General features: G+C 42.3%; 1 protein-coding gene across 1 annotated transcript in view; it reads right to left on the reverse strand.

Moving 5' to 3' along the window:
- EPO (erythropoietin) overlaps nt 1-22,080 on the reverse strand; it is a 157,722-nt gene that overhangs the window by 60,805 nt on the left and 74,837 nt on the right. The window contains exon 3 of the mRNA XM_078671562.1: nt 6,846-6,932. Within this exon, the coding sequence (XP_078527688.1) occupies nt 6,846-6,932 (87 nt within the window). The remainder of the gene's footprint in view (nt 1-6,845; nt 6,933-22,080) is intronic.

The raw sequence follows: 22,080 nt of genomic DNA on the forward strand, positions 1-22,080 counted from the left end.
ATGTGTGGATTACCTAGATAAGTTAGGTAATTATACATGCTGTAGGGGTATCAAGCATCTCTCCCAGATTATCGGTAGAAGTAGCATTTACTTGGGGCACAGATGTAGAGGGATGCTGTGGGAGAAGACAGAGAGGTGAGTTTCACTGTTCAAGGTATGAGTGTTTTAAGTTGGCTTGTGTTTGTACATCAAGAAAGATTTGGTTAGAGCTTACTTCAGTGGTAGGACATTCCAGATGGCGGATGCATTGCCAGAGAATGTCGAACGAGAGCAGATTGTTTCTTGAGGTGAGGTCTTTCTAGTAAGAAACTTGGTTTAGATCTTAGATTCTTCCATCGCCAAACATAATTATTTGCTTAAGCAATATCGTGGGGTATTTAATCGTAGGGCCTTATAGGTAAGGCAAGCCATTTTGAGGATGTATCTGACAGGTAACAGGAGCTAGTGGAGTTTTTTTAGCAGTGGACCGATGTGCTAATTTTTTGGTGCTCAACAACAACCTTGCCAGTTGCATTTAGGTTGGCTTTTGGAGGTGTGAGCCCTCTATTTGGGAATCCAGTGAGAAGTGAGTTCCTGTTTTCGAAACTGCTCTTGCAGCTTGTTTTAAGCCTTCTTGTGCAATTAAAGATTTAACCGATCTGAAGATGGGTAGCTTTGGTAGGCAAATTTAGTAACGTGTTGCATGTGTGTGCCTATGTAAAATGTATTATGAAAAGAGATACAAAGGAGGTGCTTCTTAAAGAGTTTAGTGCTGTTTTCACCAACCTTTCAACCATAGTGCTTCAATGCTGCATGGCCATCTTGAGGGATGATCACTACTCAGGCCAAGCCCTTACATCACCAGCCCCTCGCTGGTGAGTGTGACTGCATCAATATCTGCATTATTCGGTTAAATGTGTGCAATCATCTAGAGAGGAAAGCTTACCCCTTATGTCCATTAACCATTAGTCTCTCTCTGAAGGAGATCACCTCGGGGGTGTAGGCGTGAGTTAATTTCCATGCCCATGTTTATAGTCACTTGTTGGGTACACTGACAGTAAGAATCAGAGGGAGTGTCCTTGACAGGTCAGTTGTAGCCTTGAAAGGTGAGCTCTAATGAGGCCATTCTGCGGCTGGCATGCCTCTTGAGCAAATCGCGTTGTGGGTAAGGTCAAAACCCGTGCAAGTACAACGTTTTATTTGTCCCAAGAGATGGCAATACAAAGCAGAGTTACTGCTTAGCAAAACAGTGCCAACGTGGGAAATAAAAAGCACAGAGATCAAGACTGATAAGCACAGCACCATTCACCAGACAAGTACAACAGTATGTGCTACACTCCAAATCTTCAGTCCTAGATTCCTGACATCCTCTGCTTTTCCAATGGGATTTTTTTGCCCTTGATCGAAATACAGGATGTATATGTTCAAGTTTGCTGTCCAGGGTTACACGGGTTCAGGCCCCCCTGCCCGAAGCCAGAGAACATAGTACAAAAAAACAACTTAAGGAAGCCCAGAGGCGACGCACAAGCGCATGGAGGGCACACTGGAGACAGGCTGCTCTGAGAGGTAAACCTTGATTCCCATAACCAATTACAATTCAATTCTGATTTTAAGAGCCATGTTGTCTATCAAATATGGGTCTCCTTCACCCAGACTGGCTGTCTCTCTAGATGTGTTTCCCATCTCTTCAAAACATTTTGTTTATATTGTTGGCTGATTAAAGAGTCTCTTTGTCTGCTGGCCAGTGCCCGCGCTCAGCCTTGACGTCAGGGGTACTTCCTCAGCCTAGGAACTCTCGCCATCGTCAAAGGAAGCCGGGCAACAAACGCATGCCATGCTCTGAAAACATACGACACAGACGTCGTCAGCATTCTGTTGGGAAGGGATATGATGCTGTCTTTGGAGCTCTAGTTGAGAGTTAAGATCGTCAGAATTTTTGTGTGAATTCGAGGAAAAGTAAGCGGAACTGAACTCAGTCCAGGAAACACATTTTGCTTTAATCGATGGCAGACTCAAATTGCCAATCTACTAGGAAGGGGACACTTTTTTATCAATTAGGACCTTTAACACATACCTCTCTTGACCCCTACATACTGCCTATAAAAACTGCACATTTTTTCCAGGATTTGCAGCAGCAAATACGTTTATGGGATTTTGATGTTTGTCACATTTACTATTGTGTTCTATAGTTATGTTTCCGATTGAGGAGCTCCACGAAAAGCTTTACAAGTGTAATGCTTTAGGAGCCCCCTTTCTGCTGCTGACCTACATGAGGGAATATGTAAGCAATGCATGAATTTATGGCACATTTTCTTAAAACAATGAAAACTACCACTGATTTGCAGGGGCCCGGTCCTAGCTATGTTCCGTGGTTTGCATCTGTTCTCTTCCTGCCTGCATGCTCACAATGTGTTGGAAACCTTGGTCCATGTCTTTGAGAGCCCCCTTGAAAGGACAAAATCGCAGTATAGAATAACAGCTCTCTATTTAATACACAAACATTTCCTTCCACTCTGCCAACGTCGCTGAGTCAGCAGTGGTTAGTCTTAAATTTGGTTAATTGAAAACATGTGACGTCTAGGCAGACATGGCTCTGTGAACTCCATTATTGTGAACACTACTGAGTGCTCGTTGGGTACTGTTGTCATTGGTAAACTATTTGCCATCTGTGATCAGGCCTCTACCATCATAGGTGTGAATACTGTGTTCAGTATTATAAGTGCAGGCACCCACTGTGCAGTCTTAGATGCCTCTGAATATTACATGGGAAAGTAGGCACAGGGGTTTCCGTTTCTTGGTATTTAGGATGCACTGTTTTAACCCATTCTAGCACCTGGTGATGGCTCTTCTACAAGGTGTGAACTCAAGCTTGTCCTTACTCCACTTTCCGGGAGGGTTTGCAAATTGGGACCTGAGTCTGTCAGATCTCAAAATACTATGAAAAACGTTCCAAATTACGGAACCTGTACCAACCTCAGTTACTCTAGAATTTCACCTGAGGCAAGTGTGTGTGTGTGTGTGTGTGCGTAAGTGCTCCACACGAAGTGTCGAATAGTACAATTTTCCATGCATAGATTCTGTAACGAGCCTGGGAATCCAGCTGAGATCATTTCTCCCCGTGGCCATGTGCTTTATAGAACAACTTCCCCTGTTTTTTCTGGCTTGACAGTTGTCATGAGCTCGGTGGAAGATAATTCCACACCAATCAGTTGGCACAGCTCCAGAATGAGGGGCTCGTAGATTCTTCTTCCCTTTCTTATGTTAAAGAATGCATAGCTCCGACTGTGAATGGAATGGATAGGCTGTGCACAAACAGCACAATCTCTGCTGTCATCAACATCTGGCAGTTATCCGGGTTCCCACCAGGATTTCCTGTTGATAATCCAAATTGCATGAAGCATGCTTTTAGGATTTAAGTCCATTTCAGAACCCTTACATTATAGAGATATTGGTCTGCGCCTCTCTAATGCATACCCACATGTTAATGTCCATGTTTATTCTGCATAGTCATTATTCATAGGAGGCTTTCAATGTATTGTATTGAAGTCGCATTTATATAGCGCCTAACATACCTAATGCCATACACTTTAACACGAAGTTCAGTGGCATTTTCTCAATTACAACCTCATCCTCTCAAGGTAGGTAAGTCTCAAACCGTGCACTGTGTTTGCACCTAATCTGACATTTGGAGTGGAGTGTGCATTTGACATTTTTCGTTTTTTAAATTCTTTCGAATATTACCAGGAGGGATTTGGACTGGAAAAATATGCCATAAAGAGCAAAAGCATCTAGTTTTACCACATAGTAAAACCAAAGGCACAAGTTATCACTGCAAAGATTGGAATAGGGAGATACGATCACAGTGGGGGAAAAACTACAGGGTACAGTAACTTCTTCACCCTCTGTTATCCTTAATAGGGAGACTGTCTTTGTGTGCATACAAGATTCCGGAACACAACTTTTCAAGAATTTTAAAATATTTGCCTCTTGATCCAACAAACAGAAAACGTGCTTGATAGGCAACATTCTTGTTTTTTTTATATTCTGGCAATTTAATACATACATTGTACATTTAGCTCAAGCACCACTCAAAGAACAGTGATGTAAAACAAGAGGCCAGCAAGTCTCAAATAAAAACAATGCAGACAGCGGAAAACAGCCTCTTCTCTTTTAAGAATCTTGGAAGCAGCACTATCCCAGCATGGTGACAGTTAGGACGTCTGTTTTCTCCCGCTCCCGCAATTTGGCTCACAATACCAGTTTTTGGGGGGTTTCCTAGCTCCACCAGCTTGTGGGAGGAAGATGTCTATGAATGATGGCCCTAATGTCTGTCTTCCTCACTCTCACTCCATGAAGGACAGCGACATTTGCAGGAAGATATCATACAGAAAGGTAAAGGTGAGGGACAGGGAAGGGGTCTACTTTGGGGCCAAAAGCGTGAGTTTGGCAGAAGATTGCCAACTACAGCATCATCATCACCCTCAGAGGGAAGGGGTCAATATTCCACCCTTTCTCCTTCCCTTGATACCACTTCTGCCTCTTGAGTAGGTGAGGAGGCAGCATCTCGATGTCACTGGTGCTCTAGCTCACGGTTGACCTCTAGGCAACAGCATAGAGAGGCCCATCAGAATATTATTCTATGTCAAAATAATTATCGTCGGAACACTCCCAGGTCTTGACATCGAGGGTCTAGGAGTACTTGGGGTCGACATAGAGGCACCACGCAACATTGTGAAACTATTCTGAATTAGGTGACTCCAGTCTTCCAGAACAAAAACTGGGTCACCTGCAAAGGTTTGCACTTGACAGGTTATCAGACAGCCTACGCCATATCCACCAGCATCCGTTGACACCATAACTGAGGATAAGATTCAGCCAATCCTTACTATGGATTTAAGCTCTCCGGGAAGAGGGCAGCCTCCTCTGTAATTTGAGCAGCATTCTGGTTTAAAGATGTTGTCAGACTGGACTCAGGTTGATGTGGAGGAAGGGATGCTTCCTCGCCAAATCACTCCAGGTAAATAACATTGGAACATAAGTTGGACAGACACTCCTATCGCCGAAACCACAAGAAGGCAGAGTTACTCATCCGTAGAAGGCATAGGTCAATTTTGCATCTGTCTGACTTAGATTCTGAGACTTTTCAGTCTGGAGTGAGATATCCCTATCATGTCCTTAGTCAGTTCTATCCAAAGTGTCACCAGTTGGTTATTTGATATCTTTTTATGAGCTCTCTAATGGAGCTGCAAGAACATTTAACATCCAGCAAATTACTCCAGAAGTTTACACACCTGTTACCTTTGAGACCTTCCAAGCAAATCCTCTGCACAACCAGTTGATCCCTAAGTTCCAGGCCTGTTGGAGCCTATGATGCCAGGAACAGATGGTATTGCCTTATCTTCTTTATTTTTCAAAGTAAGTTTTACAATTATCTTCCATTAGATTGCATTTGCCTGCAACCACTGCTTATTGTAAGTCTCCTTCTCACACATCTTTCTTCACTAGGGATTTCCTAGGGGGCCTTAAGAAAGGTTTTTCTCCATTAGGAGACCATGTCCCTGCGAACTGAAATGTGGCATTATCCAAGTTGATGGGACGTCCGTTTGAGCCTTTGCATAAAGCTTATTTGCAACATCTCTCCTGGAAAGTTGGGGTGAGTGAGATTCAGGCTCTGTACCGAGGAACCATATAAAAGAGATTTACACTATATTTGGACAAGGCTAGAGATATTTGTACGGTCAAGTACCTGTAGATTATGGTGATGTTAGCACATATCTAGCCGCCTCTAAATAGACTGCAGCCAAATGAATGGATTATTACCTACTTTGAGGCATGTCCCCGTCACTGATATTTGTAGGGCCGCTATGTGGAGGTCAGTTCATACCTTTGCTATACATTATAGTTTGGTGTCTACTCCAGGACTGACCACTCAGTGAAGAAGCTCTTCTTGGTAGTTTGTTTGGTTCTCTCTGTGGCTTATTTGCTTAAGGAGCTCAGATCTATGACCCTGCTGGCACTTTTATGGTTCGGTTAGCTATTCTACCTTTTATGAAAATCAGACAGAATCCATTGATGAAGAAGGGAAAGATACCTGTAATCATAGTTCTTTACCATGGATATTCCCTCTAATTCCATAAAACTCTACGGCCCCCTGCATTTTTAAGGTCACAGATCTAGAACATTTTATGGCTTGTGATGGTCTTTATTTTTGCTCCAAAAATAGACTGCCTATCTGTCACCTAGGTGAACATGATGGGGTAGTGCAGTTTCGAAGTTCTGTTGCTTTCTTTCCAAAGAGTTTCTTAATAAGGGGCACCATTGTTGCTTTGTTTTTTATTTACTTCACTCTTCTTTCCGTGATGTTGAAACCATATGTACCAATTGGCAGAATATTAAAAAAAGACAAGGATGTTGGCTATTTAGGCATGTTTTTTATACACTTGAAAAGTTGTGTTCAAGAATCTCACACATATGCAGAGATATTCAGAGAAGAACTAGGATTATAAGTAATTGACTTCTGGTGGATAGGTGAATAGCTGTATGTAGGGAGCCTGGCTGTTGGGGAGGTTACAGAGAGACTGCAAAGTTGGCAGATGGAGCAGCTGGATGAAAAGTGGACGCTTTATGACTACATTAGAAAGTTGTGAGCTAAGGAGCCTAGTAAACATTAGAAGACATTGATACCCTGTACTGACTTAACAAAGCAACAAAACCTATACAGTACAGCTAGATACAGAATGTATGACATTCTTCATGTTATAGAACACTGACAAATTCAGCAGTTGATGCAAGGCGGATCAATGCTTTAATGCACTAGAGATTAGGCTCTACCTCCAAGGCCAATAAATATTGTGATGAAGACTTACATCCATTTGCTTCCAATCCTTAAAGTTCACCTTAGTTTCAGGAAGGCTTAGCTCTTCTGTTAGGTCGCATGTTTGTGTACAGCTCTCCTGCAAAAAAAGGGTTAGGTGTGATTAATGTATACTTTTTTTCTGTACATACACGCCTTATATTTCATATATGTGGATGGATTATATGTATTAGTCGTTTCGGGCTCAGTACAGATTGAACCAAGAAGAGACTCGGAACTCTGACTCGATGCTAAAAAAAGGCGAAGGACTCGTACATTTCTTCCTAGGCCCTCATATCGAGCTGGTAGTAGGAGTTACAGGACAAATCAGGAATACAAGATTCGTGGAAAGCCACATCTCCAAGCTTGATTTCACAATCTACATGTCGGCTAGATGTATGGAAGAAAACAACGCCAGCCATGGGATGGGGAAAACATGCAAGAAACTTAAATTCCCCATTTATGAGGAAACAACTTGTCGAGCTCTGGTATTCCCACATCCAGGAAGTACCATAACTCTTGGTATCAGTGCAAGTGTAGTGATGCAAGAGCTCCATTAAAGTCATGAGGGCCTTAGTGGGGCCAAGTTATGCCTCAGAGGAGGCATGAGCAAAAGTTTGGCCCTCTCATGACTGATGATTTGCAACATTAGGATTTTTGTCTGTTTCGCACTCTGCCAGTCCATACATAAGAACTGGAGGCCTCATTTATGAAAAGTGACGCATCGCTGCGCGAAAACAGCGATGCGTCACTTTTCACTGCGCACTCCTTGCGACACCAATGATGCGTCATATTTAATGTATGACACATCATGTCGCAAGGAGTTACAGATATGTCAGTATTTCTGACGTATCTGTAAGCGCAAAAGTGACGCATTGCTGGAGTGTGTCACAAAAGTGACGCAACTCCAGCAATGCGCCCTTTCACATGGGGTGAGCCCCAGGTGAAAGGGCCTGCGTCAGTCTTACGCCTGCTGTGAGGCAGGCGCAAGATTTTGACGCAACGGTGTCCTAAAAGTGATGCAGTGAAACTCATAGATTTCACTGCGTCACTTCTACGACCCTTCCTTGCGTCAATACACCCTCCTTGCATACATGGCGCAGGTATAATGTGGCGCAGGGGTTTTCAAAGTGACGCATCTACCTAGATGCGTCACTTTGTAAATATGGTGCAACAAGGCACATTATTTACGCTGCTGGTGCGTCACAAAAAGTGACGCACCGGGGGCGTAAAAGTGACGAACAGCCTCATAAACGAGGCCCCAGAGTCGTTAGCAGTATCAGTAAATAATCAGTCATTAGCTGGCTGTCGACCTCCAGCCCAGAAGCCCCGTAATCAAGCCCCTTTTTATGAAGATCATTGATTGTATAAATGATTTCCATTCAAGTTCTGTGTATGCTATGGTGTTTCTTGCACATAAATGTAGCACTGCTCTGACCTTCGATGGTCATTGTTCGTTGATGGCGTAGAGAAGCATGCAATATGCACATTGGTCAGGAGTCCCTGCAGAATTTGCCTTCACTGGTATTTAGGCTCAAGGGAAGTCTAACAAATGTATTTGCCTCTAGCACTTTCAAAAGTGTTTGTTTTCTAATTGTTATGACCAAAACAAGCTATTTATCACTGCTTGAAAAGGGTTGTAAACACCCTGCCCTTTTTGTTTTTATTTTATTTCTAGGAAATCAAAGACCAAGCGAAACGAGAAGCAGCTTATCCTGAAACATATATATTCATTTTTATTATCATTGCTCGTTATATTGATAACATACTTAGCTGAAGGATTCTGTGTTGGGGGCAAATAAGATGTTCAAACCAGATTATGGCTTTAGCATAAAGATGCAGCTAGGGGCGAAGCCACTGCAGGGTTTTGGAACATCGTCTGTTTTAGAAAAATAGACGATCTACCCAATTTTGAGCAAGACAACGAAGAGAAAGTTAAATACTTTTGAATACACTGATTGAAATGGAAACTGTATTTGCTATGTAGAATCTTTATTCAGCGACCCAGCTGCCAGGCTAGAGGCTCTGAACACACACCTTTTACTCTGGTACAGTGCTAGAGAACAGAAGTGGCACAGTGTCTAGAACCTAGATACAGCCACGCTCAGTGTCTACTATGGCAGCTGTACTGGGCACGGGGAATTTGAGTTTATGGTTTGCCTGCTAGTACGCATAGGTAGAAACCCCAGATCTTTACTAATTACCTAGCTTCAAGTTTTTTTTTTGGCAGGCCAAAAACTCGCTTTTAAAAAAATACATTTTTCACCTTCAAGGCAAATGCTCTCTCCTTTTTGAAATTCCCAGGTCTATAGATAAGTTAATTTATACTTCAGGAGTGAACCTCTCCTCGCCTCTAATTTCCCAGTGCAGTGCTGCATCTGGGATTACTTGCTCATGTCCATTTGTTTCTACAAAAGAGCAGCTGAATTGTCCCTTTAGGGCTTACTTCAGGTCAGCTATGCAGAAAGTTACCTTGCCTGAACCAACCACGCCACCCTCCTTCTCAGGATCTAAATATCAATCACCTGTCTGCCTCTTGGAAGATGGCACTGAGGGAATACTATGGGGATCTGGCTATTAGAGCTCCTCCTTCTTGCATTGCAGATGTCCAGAGCAGAAGGGTTAGAAGTCTGTAATGCCTTGCTCAAGGTCACATATAGTGTCTCCTGCAGTTTAAGAGTTAAAATGTGTTGCAAAGTCATTCTTTGCCCTAGGCACCCCCATTTTTGTTGTTGTCTGGTACTGGTGGTAACTGATTCTGACGGTCCCTGGGCTCTGTCTAACCAGACCCAGGGCTAGTGCTAAGGTGAAAACACAGTGAAAACACACACATATGTGAGGGTGAACTATGTATTAGGGTACACTTGTAATTGGCATGACCTACCCTATACGTCCCTAGTACATTTTAGGACAGGGGAATGAAAACGACTTTTCAGTCCATAGTATATAATAGCAAACGAAACTGGGGGTAAGCCGTAATAGCCCTGCTGCATCTGGGCTATGAAAAGACTCTCGGAACAAGACTGTTATGCAGAGGAACCAATATGTCAGTTAATTTATCCTACGGAGAACTGAATTAATCCCTATCATAGAATACCATATCTCTATTATTTTCTAATTTATATACCACCAATGCTGACTCCAGGATTGGTTTTAAGTTTAATTATTTGCAGCACATTTATCACAAGCAACAAACATAAATAAATCACATATACAAATATATTGATTAAGGCCGAAACGCGTCGACCCCATGACACAGGGGAGTCCAACAAATGTGGATTTGCATAAAATTATTTTGGATTTATTCTAGTGAAGGATGGAATAAGGCTGTTGATACATCCGCATGTCAAAATAATTGGCAGAAAAGATAGTTTGTATTTGTTTGTGTATATATATTTGTATATATGATTTATTTATGTTTGTTGCTTGTGATAAATGTGATGCATATAAATAAACTTACAACCACACCTGGAGACCTAGTATGTAATAGGGCATGGATGTTTAGAGGCCAGCAGCCGTTTCTGCACTTGCATGAGTGCACTGCTGAGAGCCTGAGGTCATTTTAAAGGTGCACAGTCAAAATATCGACTACAAAATATCGACTGGACACAATATCGAGTTTTAAATATCGAATGGACAAAATATCGACTGGACAGAATATAGACATCAAAAATATCGTTATTAAGGTAAGTAATGTAATATCGATTGTTAAAAATATAGACATTTAAAATATCAAAGTATATAATATAGTTTATAAATAAATTATCGATTTTTTGAAAATATTGCATTTTTTATAGTGATATTTATGTTATTATGTGTGTTAAAAGTGTGTATTTATGTTATAAATAATTTTAATTAATTAAATTTTTATTTTTTTATTTTTTCGTAATTTTATTCTGTAGCGGGTTGTGGGTTTATAGGGGAATAGGGTGGGAAGTAATTTAATTATAATTAATTAAATATGTAATTTTTTTATTGTTATTCATTTTTAATTATTTGTCAATTAATTTATATTTGGTAATTAATTAACTTTTAATTGGCAATTCATTTTAATTAATTGATTAATTGCTAATTATGTTAATTTTACTAATTTATTTTCTGTAGCGGGTTGTGGGTTTATAGGGGAATAGGGTGCGAAGTAATTTAATTATAATTAATTAAATATGTACATTTATTTATTGTTATTCATATTTGTTAATTAATTTATATTTGGTAATTAATTAACTTTTAATTGGCAATTAATTTTAATTAATTGATTAATTGCTAATTATGTTAATTTTACTTGTCGGGTAGATCGCCACCGCCCGCATGGCGGTGGCAATCCGCCTGACATCCTAATGGGCCCCTCAATTTTGTAGTTAAGTTTCAAGTTTCACATTTTGTTGGTTTAGTTTATAAAAACTCATATTAAAAAGTCGACCACCAGCCTTTAATAAGGACACTAAAAATCATCTTTTTTTGTATTTAAATAGTTGTATTAATATATATATATATATTTTAATCAATTTTTATTGCCTGAGTTTGCACACATTGTTCTTCTGCCTCTCTATTGTTTGATGCAATAGTGTGGTCCTTCATACTTAAAGACATTTTTCTTTAAGTTGGATGAGGAGGAGTTCTGTTTTGCTAGGGTTGAGTTTGAAGTGGTTGTTGGTCAGCCATGATTAAACTGTATGCAGAGTGTTGTTTAGGTGCTGGATGTCCTTGACTGACAAGATTTTCATGTAGAGTTGGGTGTCATTCGCATATAGGCGGTAGGTAATTTCGGCTTGCTTCAGGATCACTGCGAGGGCTTCCAATTAGTGGTTGAATAGGGCATGGGACAGGGTTGACCCTTGTGGGACACCTTGTGAGGCTGTTGTTGCACCAGAGATTTCATGGGTGAATTTGATAAGCTGTGTGCGCTTGTTTAGGAAGGAGGTGAACCATTGAAGGACCATTCCATTGATGCCTGCTCTCTTCGAGAGTGTGTGTAGGAGAATGTCATGGTTGACAGTGTGGAAGGCGGCAGATAAGTCCAGGAGGACTAGGAGGAAGACCTATCCTTCGTCCAGAGATCTGTGGAGATCGGCAATGATATTCAGTAAAGCAGTTTCTGAGTTGCAGTTTTTCCTGAAACCTCACTGATAGGTGTCCAGTAAGTTCTATCTGTCAATTTGGATATGTAGTTGGTAAGCACACCGTTTTTGAAGGCTTTAGCAAGGAGAGGGAGGTTGGTTATGGGTCTGTACTTATTGAGATTGGTCAGGTCGGTGTCCAGCTTTTTGATGAGGGGAGTTACTTGGCCGAGTTTGAGTGGGCCAGCATGGATCCGCTCAATAGTGAGGAATTGATGCTATTGGTCCATGTAGGAGCGATGATGTGGCTGAGCATTTTAACAAATGCCGCCTGGAGAGGGTCTGAAATGTGTGATGTGGGTTTCATGTGTGCAAGGAATTTATTGGTGTCTTTAACATGGACTTGTTTGAATTCCTCCCAGGTTGCATTATGTTTCAGTTGTAGGGAGTTGAGGATGGAGAGCTGTGCTGGTAATTGAAGGAGCTGTGTTAGCGAGGAAGAGAGATGATCTACATTTAAAGAGTGGGATCCAGGGGGGTCCTTTCTTCAGGGGGTATCCTTGATGTGGGGGGGGGGTAAGGAGGGAGGCTCACAGGAGAGAGTGATACTATATACTTTTTCAGAAAAAAAGGATGCAAATTCATCACAGCGTTTGGTCGAGTTGTGAATTGCCAGTTAAGGGAGAGACAGTGTTTGCTGCTTTATGATGTTGAACATTTCTTTGGATCTGTTTTTGGGCTGGTCTAGTTGTTCCCGGAAGAAGGGAGATTTTTTCTGAAAATTAAACAAATGATAAAATACCAAGACTGAGCAGGGTTTTCCCTTGGACCTATGCCATCTCCCCACTTGACTCCACTTGATGCCCAGACTCCAGAATGTGTGGCATAAATAAAGCCACCGTAATATCCAAAATCTCAGACAGCAGCAGGCCTGTGTATTGCCTCCTCATTATCAAAGACTTATACTATGATATTTACGATGCACTGATAATTTCTTCTTCTTGAACCAGAATCTATCCGTCAACAATGACTATCCATTAGACAAGGGGCCCCGTCATCATCATTATCATCATCATAACTAAATCATTATTAAAGGGATTCCATGAACCCCATATCTTACGCCATTTTGATCAGTGACAAAGACATTCTTGGGCAAACTAGGCAATGACAACCCCTTCTTTAAAGTGACTTTTGTTTACCAAACAGCATTCAAAAAATAAAACGGCGATGCCAACAGTACCAGTCACGCAGTGTCACCCATTGCACAGCGACCCCCGCTCTTACAAGTACCTGCAGATTTTTTACAGTCATTCTATAGTGACGTGTATATGCAAATTAATGTATCAACCCACCTTTACATTTTACGTAGTTCTCATGCTGTGTATCCAGGTTCATTTTACTTGAGGGGCCTCTGAAGAAGATGGAACCAAAGACAGAGATCCAAGCCTGGAGGTGAAGAAGAGTCATTGGAAGAGGTGTGACACAGCAGCCAGGGCGAATGACGCTGGTATCTGGGGCTCATGGTTCGAACCAGGTCAGCCCAGCACCATGTGACTCTGGGCAATAGCTTACTTAATCTTCCCGAGGGCCCCCAGCGTCGGGACACCACTTCAGAGGTAGCTGTGCGCTTTACAAATACTGGTATTTCATTTTATTTTCATTCTATGATGATCAAAGCGATCACTACATAGTGGCTGATGAACACGCTCTAGAAATGCCTCCATTACACAGTCTGATGGACAAAATAATGCAATTCTATTTAGTTGTGGAGCAAACCAGCAACAAGTTTAACATCCAAATGCCCCCAAAAGAGAACCAAATATTTATTACAGCCTTAAGGAACGCCATAGAAAACTGAATAACCCAATTCATTGCTTTATTATCTTTAGGAAAAGGCCTCCTTCAAATAGAAAGTCAAACTTCTTTATCTAGTATTTAATTTGGAATTTAAAAATGATTATTACCTCCATGACACAACTTCAATATGCCTGACATTGCCATCTGCGTCTGAATTACTTGTAGTGTCCAGATGCATTTTAGAAACCCCCTGCCCAATACCTCCTAACAAAGAGGGATGAAGTCTTCGTATTTTGAGGAGGTAGGTAAACTTGAGTGCAGCAATCACCAGAAAAGCAGTGTTAGCCTTCGCAATCCTTGGTGGCTATAGCAACCAACTTTGGCAGAACGTTGCTCCCTATCTGAAAATGTTCCCTAAAAACTGGAAGGCAAAAGCAAAGCGTATCGTTTACGGATCGTTTACAAATGACATGATTAGAGCCATAATAAACTTTTGGCATCTGCCAAATAAATCTTTGATTTTTACTGACAGTGTAACATGAAAATACAGGACATGCTGTTCAGTGATCTCATACTTTGCATGTCGACATGGCCATACAGACAGTTAAAATAGACATTGGAAGAGCTTGGTAATTAGTCCATGTAAAAGGAAGACTGTCCTGCTTCTTTCAAGGGTCAAAAGAATGTTCACAATCAACATTCAAGAGTTGTCAGTAGGGTTATGCCTGTTCATAACTCTACTGATCAAGACATAACATTATACTTTGTCATCCAGCAAGAAGAGGAGATCCTTACACTCTCGGCCCCGGCATACGAAGAAGAGATTATGACTTTTTTTCATTCCTGACCCTAGATTTGCCACACTAGGATCAGCAGAAAATTGTTCCCTTTAGGGGTCTGGAAGAAAATATCAATATGAAAATAGGTCTTGGATGTCATCTAGTTTCGCTTCACAATGTAATTCACTCAATTCACTCAAAACCCTCCTAACCCACACAAGAGTTCAAAGGTGCATTAGAGAAAGATATACTTCATACAAAAGTGGAAATGGCTTTTGATTTAGCCACTATACGCATACTACCAAAATACCATTATCAAATTATCTACTGACATAACATATTTGTGATCTAAATTTGGCTGCATAAATATCGCTGTATTGGAGTTAATAACAGAATATTTACTTCAATGGGACAACATGTTTGTCAATGGTATTTAGGATACAATATGTCGGACAATATTTCTTCTTTGAATATTCGGACACGTATCAGGGCTTTCTAATCAAGAAAAAGTCAGAAGCACCAACTTGAAAAATATCTCAGGTGATGATGTGTCACTCAATCCTTAAGATGTTTACAGTCATGTTGTGGTACATTCCAAATATTGAAAATTCCTATCACTTAACACCAGTGGTCAGCATGCCCACTTTACGGATCTTCCTGACGCTTTAAGCCGGCCCTAGGATCTTCATGAAATGCATGCCCCCAGTAGCAGCCCAGCTCAGATATCAGAGATACAACGTTTTCCTGTGCTTCTCAATCAGTCAATTAACTTGGATTTGTAATGCATGGCTAATCACCCATGAGGGTATTCAGGCACTAGGTTCTTGCTGGTATCAGTCATAGAGCCAGGTCTTGTGTCCTTTATTTATTCTGGCAGGGAGGATGATGTACGGAGGTGAAGGGGAGGTTTGTCCCAGGACTTGGCGGCAAGGTAGGAGAAGGATTGTCTCCTACTGTAGCTTCGACTGATGCAGGGAGTGTGTGCAAGGGCGGGGGGGGGGGGGTGCAGCGCAGGTGCATGGATAGTTGGAGGAAGTTCAGTCAATGGTTGCTGTATGCTGGTCCTTGGTTGTGCAGGGCCTTGTAGGCATGTGTCAGCATATTGAATTGGCATCTTTTCTGGATGGGAAGTCAGTGGAAGTTCCTGAGGTGGGGGTGATGGCGTTCTGTTTGGGTGAACGTGATTCCAGCAGATAAGCTCTGTATCGTCTTTTAGGACTGACTGTTGGATACATGGTCAGATCAAGAACCACACAACATATTCTAGGCCACACTACAATTGTGCAATGCATAGGCATATCTCTTTTCCAAGATGGGAAACAGAAACTAATAGGCTTGGTTACCACCATCAAAGTCAGAAAATTGTGCTGTCTGGTACTAAAAAACACTCTGTGTAGCTACTATTGTCTGTACACATTGACATGGCTGCCTCCGCATGAAAACCTTTGAAGAAAATTTGGCAGTCAATGATAACAACTCAATGGACAGCAGGATGATGTGCTGCAAGGCAATCCAATCCTCAAATCAGTGCTATCTTTCTGGACAGGTAGAAACAAAGTACTAACAGGACAACCATTCCAGACATTGAATCGTTCTGACCTGCCCACAGCTGATTTAATGGAATGCTGTGGTGCACATTTCCTGAATCGGTCTACTCTAGGTCAATGGTCACCTCAGAAGAATCTCCTGCACATCAGTGTTCGAGAGCTGAGAGACATTTGGCTGCACTGAAAGCCTTGTATTTTTTGGTGCACCACCCTGTCTTCAGGATATACAAGTAGCATATGAAAAGCATGTAGGTGTATGATCTGGTTTGTTTTCAGGAGTGGCACATGGCTGTGCCTCAGGGCATTCAATCACTAGGTTTCCACTGACATTGACCTTTAACTAGTCAAACAAATAATCTGTCTGATTTTCTGTCTAGCAGAGCAGAAGCAAATACTTACTAGAAGAGGGAGCTAGATGACACCTAGCTTCAGCATGTATTCCAAAAGTGTGAAATCCACCACTCAATGTGTTTGCGATCAATAAAAAATGCTCTTCTTCACAAGCAAATAGTGCCAACCGTGGGATCAAGGTGCATCATGGTGGAAGCATTTGTGAAATAGTGGTGTCGACTTTTCCACCATTTTCCATGATCCAGGGATTCTTCCAATAAAGAACTGGGCCTAGCTTTCCACTCCACTCTATTGTCTGTGCATCTGACTGCATTTCTGAAATAGCTTGAATCTAGACATACCCAAAAACTGCAGGCTCTTCCACCAGGCAGAAAAAAAGCACATTTAAGTACCAGGAAGTTCTGTCGTTGGTGCCGACAAATGGGTTTAAATCCTCTTTGTGTGAATTCCAATCAATCATTTTACAACTTGTTATCTTTGGTGAAATCAATACTTAGATAATCATCCATTAATGTTCACTTAGCTGCTATCCCCAGATGTAGACAACAGCCTAGTGGTGTGGCGCCGCGGCCAGGACGACTGACGCTGGAATCTGGGGATCACGGTTCGATCCCCGGCGCCGGTGGCAGGTTAGCCCAGCACCATGTGACTCTGGGCAATAGCTTGCTTAATCTTCCCGACGGCCCCCAGCGCCTAGAGACCCTTGCGGGTGATTGTGCGCTTTACAAATGTGGATTTATTATTTTATTTATTGATAGGCTCTCTTTGACTGAAAAAAGATTTAGTGGATGGACTTTTCTGAAGATTTCCAGAAGTAACAAAGCATATCTCTTTAGGGGACTTAAATACTTTACTGCGTATGCCCTCAGGTCTATCAATGAAGATATCATGCATCTTACCTGGAAGACAATGCTGTTACTTTTCATTGTAACTGCACAACAACCAAACCTGTCCATGTAATGTTACATTATTACATAAGCTTTACAATCTGCACAGAGATTATCATACTGTTATACATCAGAAGGTGACAAAACTATATTTAGAGACACCATTCACTCAGATCAACGAACCAAATGTTAGTAGCCTTTTTACCCTCCAAGAATGGATAGACTGTACCCAAACACAGGACTGTTGGATGGGTAGCTGCTTCTGTTACACTTTGTAACGATAAAGCTAGCAGGCTACTTAAGGAGAAGACAGCAGCTTACTCAACAACAGAAGAGGCATCAAGCGAAGTAGCAAAAAAGATTACACTTATTGCAGGAGAGAAACTCCAACACTTTTTAAAAGTATATATCAAAATGGAGAACCTGCCATAATCTTGCCAAGAATTCAGCGTGAATATCCAGAAACTGACCCAGAGCGGAACAAGTGGTGCTCAGAAACCTTTTTAAGTAATGTGGGCTACTTTGCATATTCTCTTGTACTGTTTGCTAGTTTTGATTAAATCACATGAATATGTGACATATCCATTGCTGGGAAATGATACTGCTGCTTTAACTGTACTAAGGGATTCCCTGCCTGATGATTGGCATTGATTCAAATATGTGAATGTATGAAAGATTACAACACTGATGACCTGTCATTACAAATTACTAACTGTTAGAAATTGAATTTCTGGGTGGCTAGGGTATACACCTAAGCCAGGTAGAACCCCCCACTCTAGTTGTGGTAAGGGAGTTACATACCCAATATAACCCTGCTCACCCCCTTGGTAGCTTGGCAGAGCAGTCAGGCTTATCCCAGAGGCAATGTGTAAAGTGTTTATGCAACACACACACACACATCAGTGACACACTAGGCACACCACAAAAAGAGACTCCACACAAGGTTATATAAAAATAGCCTTTGTATTATTCATAAAAACACGTTAGACCACAATCACATAAATCACTGCGCCACTAGGCACTTGTCATGACATCACATCTATAGTAATATAATAAAGAGGAAACCCAAACCTTTGAGGCGGGTAAGCTCAAGAACTACAGCACCAATCGGAACACCCAATACAGCATTGCAAACTACAGTATCAGCAGATGGTCATAGGCTATACAGCAGCCCAACATATATATTAGAAGGGGAAAAGAACGTTTTGTGAAAAGTAGTCCATTGTGGGCGTGTGCGTTGTGGGATTCGGCAAAAGAGAAGCGTCCTGTGTGGGACTAGCGTTCCAATACGAGTGGGCGTGTCCTTTAGCAATGTTGTGGGCGTTGGACGTTGACGCGAAGTTGTGCGTCTAAGTGGCGTAGGCTGGAGCGGCCAAACACGTTCGGGGGTGGAACGAACACACACGTTCGCATATTGCAGGGGCGTAGGCTGGAGCGGCCAAACACGCTGGAGCGAACACCGGAAAAACACGTTAGCGGATGGAGCGTGTTAAGGTACAGTGGCGTTGGCTACAGCGTGCCCGGACAACGTCGGGACGGGCTGCTAGTAGATCATAAATCACTTGGCAGTATGTGAAGCACATTAGACCACAAGCCCATAAATCACAGATCGCATAACCCAATATTCACCTTGCCATAAGGCAATGGTCACAACATTACATTAGGTGCAATAAAGTGAATACTTATCAGTTGCACCAGTTAGGCTGATAAATTGCACATGTCATAAAGTCTCTTTCACTCATACAAGCTATGCAAATCCTGCAAGAGATCACCAAGCCATAACCACCCTAGGAGCCGCATCTACGCTCCTAATATCGGCAATACAGTTATTTGAGTGCAGGAACACCTGCCCTACTATTAGGGATAATAGAAAACACCCAGGGAGGTTTCCCTTTAATGTGGCAAGAGTTCGATCGGGGACCCGTTCCGGGCTATCCCTGCGTTAGAAAAAATGCCCCCCAGGTAAGTGATCATCAAGTGTGAGGGCACTCACACTTGTACCGCCTGAGGCATTTGTCTGATTCACAAAAAGGAGGGGGGAGGGTTTGTTCGGGCTCTCCACATGGGAGACCTCGACTGGCCTCCACTCTCAACTGAGCCAAGTTGCTGCTGACCGCAGACCTGCGGTGCAGCAGCCAACAACCTTGGACGCCTGATGATACCGCCCTGCCAGTGGCCCTCTGTCCCCACCCACAGTGAGATGCAAAGGTCTTCTGCCTCCTTCTCGGACTGCCGAGCAGTTTGTCTTAGCAGGCAGCCCCCCCCCCCGCTGACATGGATGGAGATCTCCCTGTCCTTTGCTCAGGGTCGTTTGACCCAGCACCACTGCCTCATGAGACCCATCTCCTACACTGTGTGTGACAGAGACACAGAGAGCTGATGCGGCTGGAGCTGCGGGAGCTCCACAGCTTCCATGGCCGTGGCCAGGCTCTGCGGGACACCTTGCAACAGCGTGGGTTGCTAGGCGACGCTGGGACCTCCTCGCCACTTGCTCAGCTGGAGAGCGGCCTCGCTCCCTTTTATCTTAGGTCTTTCTTCCTCTGGGACCTCACAACGCAGCGCGGTTGGCGACGCCAGGAGTAAAAAAAAAAGGGTAAAATGGAGGAAATTCTCGGCAGTGGAGCCAACAGGGAAATTCCTGGCAGAGACCAGCAATTCGAGAATTTACAGCTAAGTGAAGCAGCAGGGAATTCCAGCAATGCACCAGAGTTCACAATAAAGTGAAAAACACCAGAGGTTCCCAGTAAGGTAAATAGCCCAGGGAAGTTCCAATAAACACCAGGAACTTCCAATAATCTGATAGCACAAGGGAGGAAGACTTTGAAGTTCCTGAGTCTTCCTAAAACAGAAGGCCAGCACACACAAGCTATTGGAGACTGTCTTCCCAAGCAGGATACCACAGCAGGGCAAAGAGAGTCAGTCCTTTTCCTCCACCACAAACAGAACCAGCAACTGCAGGCCAACCCACCCTCACTCAGAAAAGGCAGCGCTCCTCACACAGTCCTTCCTCTTCCTTGGCATAGTGAGCAGAAGAAAAATGGGTGGGGATACTACCCCGAGCGACTGCCAGTGGTTAGACTTATTGCAAGCAATCTACGACTTTTGTGTGTTTCATACAACAGAGTAACAACATAATTTCCTTGCGCAGGGAGTAATTACATATGTGGAAACTGTGTTTTATGTTTATTAAACCCTATAATTTACAACTGCAGACGTTATAAACATAACAAAATAAATCTGCATGTCTGTAAAGATTTTTATTTATTCTACTTTTTGATCTGATTTCTGCAAAAATTATTCTTTGTTAAGAACATCATAAGTGTTTAACTCGTTGACAAGCAAGTTGTGAAATTGCTACTGTGGGTACTCTCTTAACTAATTTTAGTATTACTAGTGATTAATATTTTGAAATGTAACGACGATTGTGAGATATCAGTATGCCCTTCAAACAATTAATGGAATTAAAAGAAAATCCAGAATTTTTGACTCGGCTACTGCAATTCTGAAATTTGTTTTGCTTTTGTAGTACACAATAGTGGTGTCCTTGGTTGGTTGGTCTGTGGTGGAAGGAACTGTTGATATTATTATTTTTTACATATGATAAAGATTTTCAACCCAACAATGCCTTCAAAGCATGAGTTTTTAAATAAAGATTACATTTGACTTTTCATCAGAAAAATACAGATAATTAGCTCACAATCTAGTGTGGTTAAGGGCTAGTAAAGAAGAGGGATGGAAATAGGACTTACACCAATAAAATTGATGTCTTGGGGGCCGGCTCTTCCTGATATTATTCAGACCTAGCTTCTATTTGGGACTCACCCGGAACACCTTGCTGCCTCAGAGACAGTCTGGCGGAACCTATCAAGAGAGGGGCATAACTATCTGGTCCGACTTGGTAGATTCAGAGGGGATCCACCGCTGGGAATTTCTGAGGGCTATGTTTAGCACAGGGTTTTCCAGATTCAAATACCTACAGCTGGTATTATGGTTTGACGCAGAAAAAGAAGAAGTAAGAGGGAATGGGGATATTGAAAGTTTGTGTCAACCTGTATATCCAATAAGGAAAGAGATATCAGTGTGGTATAACCATCTACTAGAAGCCGAAGATCTGGAGATTCCATCTCTATCTACGGCCTGGAATCAACCCCCCCTTGAACTCGTAATAGATGCCCTTTTAGAGCCCTCATTAAAAGTACTATATAAATACATCAAACCTACTAGCCTAAAAAAAAATCACTTTTTTGTCATCGACAGGCTCTATTATACCCCAGCAAAGATAGCCAAGTTTGCCCCAACTCCAACACCAAAATGCCCAAGATGCATGAAGCCTTTAGCCAATGACCTCCACATCTTTTTCGAGTGCCCTGAATTAAAAATCTTCTGGAAGGAGATCAGTGACACTTTCCAAGATATTTTTAAGGCCAATATTGATGTTAATTTGTCACTAGTTTTTTTCAGGGACGATGGTTCATTTTGTCAGACAGCACCGCAGACGTGAGGGTTACTACTATATCTGGTACTACTTGCACGGAGAGAGGTCTGTAAAAAGTGGAAAGACCCACTACCTCCGAAAAGAGAGGACTGGCTTACAGCCTCATTTGCTATGGCTCACCTGGATTATGAAGGGGACAAGCTGACAAACATCTGGCAGCCCCTCATGAGTTGGGGCGTAACTTAGGATTTACATAGCCGGTCCTATGATTACACCATGTTCCCTCACAAATGGGACCGGTCGGGCGACCTAAGCGAGTGCGGTAAGACGGGAGACCCTCAGATCGTAACATCGGCTTCATAAGACCTGCAGAAGCTTATTGGTGAGATGAGGAC

This window comes from Lissotriton helveticus, chromosome 12 (assembly GCF_964261635.1).
Source record: "Lissotriton helveticus chromosome 12, aLisHel1.1, whole genome shotgun sequence".
In the NCBI taxonomy this organism is placed as follows: Eukaryota; Metazoa; Chordata; class Amphibia; order Caudata; family Salamandridae; genus Lissotriton; species Lissotriton helveticus.